At 45.9% G+C, this 6,000-nt stretch overlaps 1 protein-coding gene across 3 annotated transcripts in view; it reads right to left on the bottom strand.

The window, feature by feature from the left end:
* fyco1a (FYVE and coiled-coil domain autophagy adaptor 1a) overlaps positions 1–6,000 on the bottom strand; it is a 74,359-nt gene that overhangs the window by 23,207 nt on the left and 45,152 nt on the right. For all 3 annotated transcript variants that reach the window (XM_063201003.1, XM_063201004.1, XM_063201002.1), the window contains exons 16-17: positions 5,032–5,150; positions 3,529–3,696 (exon numbers count right to left, since the gene is read on the bottom strand). In XM_063201003.1, coding sequence (XP_063057073.1) covers positions 3,529–3,696; positions 5,032–5,150 — 287 coding nt within the window. The remainder of the gene's footprint in view (positions 1–3,528; positions 3,697–5,031; positions 5,151–6,000) is intronic.

The following is a 6,000-nucleotide window of genomic DNA, read 5'->3' as shown; positions in this document are numbered from 1 at the left end:
TCATTGTGCCAAACTTGGCCATGGCACAGGCAACGGCTAAGGCACCATACCGTTACTTTTGGGGGGCTTTCCCCCATTTAACACCCAAACTGCAAATGAGAAAATAACCTTTGAACTGTGCTTTCGCAAGATATTGAATTAACACATTTTAGTCTGATGATGTGTATACGTTACTTGACCTTTGTCGCCAGCAGCGACATATACGCTGCAGTCAGGCTCTTGAGATTTGAGGGTTTTTTTAATTAAAAATTTGGGTACCGGTATGTTAGAACTGAATGCAGATATTCAAATGCAAATGAGGGCCCTAGCGTTTAAATGCAACTTATTTCATGTTTTTATGTGCTTCGGAGATATTTAGGTTTAAATAGGCAAATGACACCTTTTCCCAAAAAAAGGCTTAGGCATTCAGCTGGCTTTTTTTGCAGCTGCCTAATCGTGCGGACACACAGCCGGAGTTGAAAGAGCTAAAACGCTGCTGACTCCCGCCTGGAAAGCACAGGTCAGTGGCAAACGATTCAACCTGAAGTGTTCGATCAGGAAGAGCGACCAACCGAAGCTCGTGTTCAGAAAAATGACAACATTCCATTGGCTGACGCCTACTGGGCAAAAACATTTGTTTTCAAAAGTATGCATCACACTAAGTGTTAAGGGTTGTTCATTAGCATTACCCAATGAGTTTTAAAGTGAAAAATGGCCTCTGTTATTTTTTTATTTGCTTTTTTTTTTTATTTACTTATTTTTAACTGCAGTTCAACTTCCATTTTAACGCTTTTGATGCCCTTGCCGCAAGAAGCGCTTTTGCAGCTTTTGACACTTCTGCCGCCTGCTCTTCCAATTACTTCCACCGCTTTCAACACGTTCAACGCCGGCGGTGTGACTGCACGGTTAGCCTAAAATGGGTTCAACTATACTCAGGCTCCGCCCTCACAGTGACGCAACACCTTCGGCTCAGCTACACAATTTTTTTAAATTGTAAAATTTTATTGTAAATTGTATTGCAATTTATTGTAAATTGTAAAATTTGTAAATTGTTTGGTTCAGGTACTTTCGAGTTCCCTCCAGAGCGGGAAACTCCACCCACTTTGTCGAGAAGCAATCAACGTTGAGCATTTCCAACCGTCCTGGGTAGAGGCGTGTTCAAGGTAGTGACGTAGTTTAAGCAGAGACGTTCTATAGGGACTAAGAAATGTTTGGTTTAAAGTTTGGCTCAGCCTATTCTGCCCTCGACCAGTAGCCAACCAAGGGAGGTGGGTCAACCATGCCGTTTAAGAATGTTAGTTATTGTGTTCTTGGTCAGACCAAGTCTCGAAGAGATTTGAAAGTCATGATAATCAGGCAAGTTAAACTTTGGCCAAGGACGTCTTGCCTTGCCTCACGAGGCCTCAAGCAACAGGAGAGGACAGGAGGTACTAGACTGAGTTGGACACGTGGCCCGTTTTTTGAGAAATATGGATTATTTGCTTTGGGAAATATTTTCCCACTAGCAGGGACGTGACGGGACACTATCTTGATCGTTTCCCGAGATTCCTGTCTGACTGTTAAACAGGGTCTGCTATATTCATGTATGTTTTGCTGAGATAACATCTCCCTCACTTTTTTCCATATTGATGGATGTTGAATCAGGATTATGTATTTGGCTTGGGATTCCTGCATTTCTCAGAAACTGGTGACAGTCATCACACACACAGACACACACACACAGAGACACACACACACACACACAGACACACACACAGACACAGACACAGACACACACACACACACACACACACACACACACACACACACACACACACACACACACACACACACACACACACACACACACACACACACACACACACACACACACACACACACACACACACACACACACACACACACACACGCCAGATGGCAGATATGTTGGTGTCAGCCCTTTGTTCCTAGCTCCTACACATGTTCCAACGGCTCTCTGCAGCAAACAAGATTTTGTCTTAAAAAATGTCTTACTGCAAATGGACGAACAAAGGATCTAATTTTAAACAAGCTCTTCTGCGCCTACATTTCCTACAACGATTCTAAACACGTCATAGCAAATGAACAAACAAAAGACTTAATCAGTCCATTTTTTCCCCAATCAGCAGCAGCGGCAGAATCACAATGATGATGAAACAAACAAATTGGAAAAGGGCTGACCAAAAAGGGCCTCGGCTTACACACACGCTATCCACCTGCTACACCCGTTTGTTTTTCACGAGTTCAACACAAACACATGAAAACATGCTTTGGAAACACATGGCTGTGAGAACACCACATGACAGATACCTACTTAACACACAGACGAGATACACGTCAGCCCGGTGGAGGAGTGCACAAGGGGCATGTAAAAAATGCAATTTTTACAGGCGGGATCTGTGTGTGTGTGTGTGTGTGTGTGTGTGTGTGTGTGTGTGTGTGTGTGTGTGTGTGTGTGTGTGTGTGTGTGTGTGTGTGTGTGTGTGTGTGTGTGTGTGTGTGCTGTGCTGTGCTGTGCTATGACCCCTCACTGCTTTGTTGCTGTGTGAGGGGTGGGGGTGGGGGGGGGGGGGGGGGGGGGGGGGGGGGGGGGTGGGGGGGGGTGTTTGTGTGTGTGTGTGTGTGTGTGTGTGTGTGTGTGTGTGTGTGTGTGTGTGTGTGTGTGTGTGTGTGTGTGTGTGTGTGTGTGTGCGCTGTGTGCTATGACCCCTCACTGCTTTGTTGCTGTCTTGTGTCTGGTGTACTTGTTAATAAGCTGGCAGGCTAGAGGGGACCTTGAGTGTCAGACATTGATCTCCAGAGCATTGCAATATGGATGCACTCACACACGGACACATGCACGCACATAAACATATATATCTCTTAAAGGACATGTGCATTATTTCGAACATTTAGCCCCGTTTCTGAATTTAATAAAAGTGGAGTGGTCCTCCCCATTTTTTTTAGGTTATTTAGCGAATTGGGATTTTTTTTGAATGGTCTTTTCGAAGGGCGTGTCCTTTTCTGTTCTTAAAACCACCCTAAACATTTGTTTTCAAAAGTATGCATCACACTAAGTGTTAAGGGTTGTTCATTAGCATTACCCAATGAGTTTTAAAGTGAAAAATGGCCTCTGTTATTTTTTTTATTTGCCATTTGGTGAATTAAAGAAATAAAACACGTTTTCAAAATGCTAAATAAAACACACCAAGTCACTGCACAACTTGTTATGGAATACCAGTGAACACCACGTAACACTTGGTTTAGTGGCACTTTCTTGGTCAGGGCCGCTGCTACGGTTTTGGAGGCCCTAAGTATACCTGGTCAGGTGCCCCCCCCTCATAATTAAAAACAATCTAGTAACTAATACATATAAGTTTACAATGTAATTCAATATTTTTTTCATGAAGTTTTTTAGTCAATCTCAATGCAAGAGGCCTCAATTTTGGGGACAAAGTGGTGGGTGCCCCAAGCACTGGTTGGTGCCCTAAGCACTCTGCGTACTCTGCTTATGTCTAGCGGCAGCCCTGTTTAGGGTGGCTTCATACGTACTTGATGAGTTCCACGAGGCGTTCCTCCAGGTGCTGCTTGGTGAGGCTGAGCTCCTGGATCTGCGAGCCCAGGTTGTGGCGCTCGCTCTGGGCCGCCGTCTGCATCTGCTCCAGCCTCTCCTTCAGGTCCCCGCGCACGCCCTGCACCGCCGCCAACGCCTCCTCCGTACTGCAGGGAGCGAGAGAGAGAGAAAGAAAGAGAGAAAGAAAGAAAGAAAGAAAGAAAGAAAGAAAGAAAGAAAGAAAGAAAGAAAGAAAGAAAGAGTACAGTATCATTTATTAATGCCAAGGGGAAATTAAATCGTACACAAGACAGTTAACACATCATTACATATATATTTACCATAAGACAGAAAAAAGACAGACAAAAACACAGAGCTACTAGAGGGAGAGGGAGAGAGAGAGAGAGAGAGAGAGAGAGAGAGAGAGAGAGAGAGAGAGAGAGAGAGAGAGAGAGAGAGAGCAACAGGGTCAAGTGTGGAGCGGAGAAGAGAGGGAAAGAGAGGGATGGGTGGGGATGACAGGGTGAGAATGGCAGAGACGTGGGGTTGACAGAGAGACGAGTGAGTGGAGTCAAGCATACGAGACGAGAGACAGAAGGAAAGGCAGGGGGAAAGACAGCATGAGAATGGCAGGGACATGGAGAAGGGAAGGGAGAGAGAGAGAGAGAGAGAGAGAGAGAGAGAGAGAGAGAGAGAGAGAGAAGGAAAGAGGGAGAGATAGAGAGAGCGAGAGAGAGAAAAACAGACAGACAGACAGACAGACAGACAGACAGACAGAGAGAGAGAGAGAGAGAGAGAGAGGGACAGAGAGAGAGAGAATAGTAAGAGAGGCATGAGAGAGAAAGACTTGATGTGGGACAGAGGGTGACGATGAGATGAGGGTGAAGATGAGAGAGAGAGCCAGATAGGTGAGCGGAAGGAATGCAACATAACAGGGCAAGGAGCACAGGGACAGAATTATAATAACTGACAGAAACCAACCATGCAAGCCTTTTTATTCCTGTGAGATCAAAGATATGTACAGTGCATTTCCTCTTCCAATTTAGCTTTACTGTGTGTGTGCGTTTGCAAGTGCACGATTGTGTGCATGTACAATTTGTGGAGAGTGTGTGTGTGTGTGTGAGTGAGTGTGTATGTGTGTGCGTGTAACTACACCAATCTACCTTCGTGAGGCCCCTGCTACTGGAGCACACCCAAATACTGGACCCCATATGTTTTGACCACTTTTGCTGGGGTAGTGGTGAACCGTGAAGAAGCAGAGTCGCACTCTTCCTTGTGAAAACTGTACAAAAGTACAAAAGTAAAAGTGTAAAAACATTTCCTCACTGACATGTTAGGATTAGGGATTGTTTTGGTGTGGGCACAGTTTAGCATTCTTTTAGCTATTGTTGGGGTTAATAGAAATGGAAGGGCCCCAGAAAGATGGGAAGGATCCCAGAAAGATGGGAAGGGCCCCACAAGGGCCCCACAAAGATATTAAGGTTGGCCTCATGGTGCGTTACCTGCCCAGCTTCTCTTTGAGTTTGAGGATCTCCGCCTCCTGCTCCCTCATCTCCTTGTCTCCTTTGCTGATGTGGGCGTCCTTCTCCTCCAGCAGACCAGAGTAGTCCTCATTAGCACCCTACACACACACACACACAAACACACGCACACCCAGGCACACCGGCGCGTGCACACACACACACACACACAGTAGGACAGACAGACACGCATGCACACAGAAACACAGAAACACAGACGAAAACACACACACACAAACACACACACGAACACACACACACAGAAACACACACACACACAGAAACACACACACACAGAAACACACACACACATACACACACACAGAATGGAAAAGAGACCGGCAGGTGGGAGAGAGAGAGAGAGAGAGAGAGAGAGAGAGAGAGAGAGAGAGAGAGAGAGAGAGAGAGAGGAATTATTGATGAATGGATTCACACAACTCAATTGCCACATCATCCCATTCTGACCTAGTAAAAATTAACCACTTTGCGGTATTGCCACAGAGTTCATCCACTTTTGGAAAGCTTTGCGATTACGCCTGTGCGTGTGTGCGTGTGCGTGTGTGTGTGTGTGTTCGTGTGCGTGTGTGTGTGAAACTCTAATTTCACAGCGGGGGTTCTAAACTTTAAAGACCAATACTAATCATGATTTATATCCCCTATATTCCCCTCCATCACCCAGATTGGAAACAACTCATTCCTCTCGCACCCCTCCCTCATTTCCTCTCCTCCGTGCTCTCAATGCCTCTCTACCCCCTTCATCCAGATCAGACGCCTCTCCTCCTTACAACTCCTCCTCCTCTTCTTCCTCACTTCCCTCCTTTCTTCTCCTTCGTGATCTCAATGCCTCTCTACCCCTTTCATCCAGATGCCTCTCCTCCTCCTCCTCCTCACTGTCCTCCTTTCTTCTTCTTCGTGCTCTCAATGCCTCTCTACCCCTTTCTTCCAGAAGCC

This window comes from Engraulis encrasicolus, chromosome 6, assembly GCF_034702125.1.
Source record: "Engraulis encrasicolus isolate BLACKSEA-1 chromosome 6, IST_EnEncr_1.0, whole genome shotgun sequence".
Lineage (NCBI taxonomy): Eukaryota > Metazoa > Chordata > Actinopteri > Clupeiformes > Engraulidae > Engraulis > Engraulis encrasicolus.
Note: the sequence above shows the minus strand (reverse complement) of the source record. Positions and strands in the feature narration are given on the sequence as shown.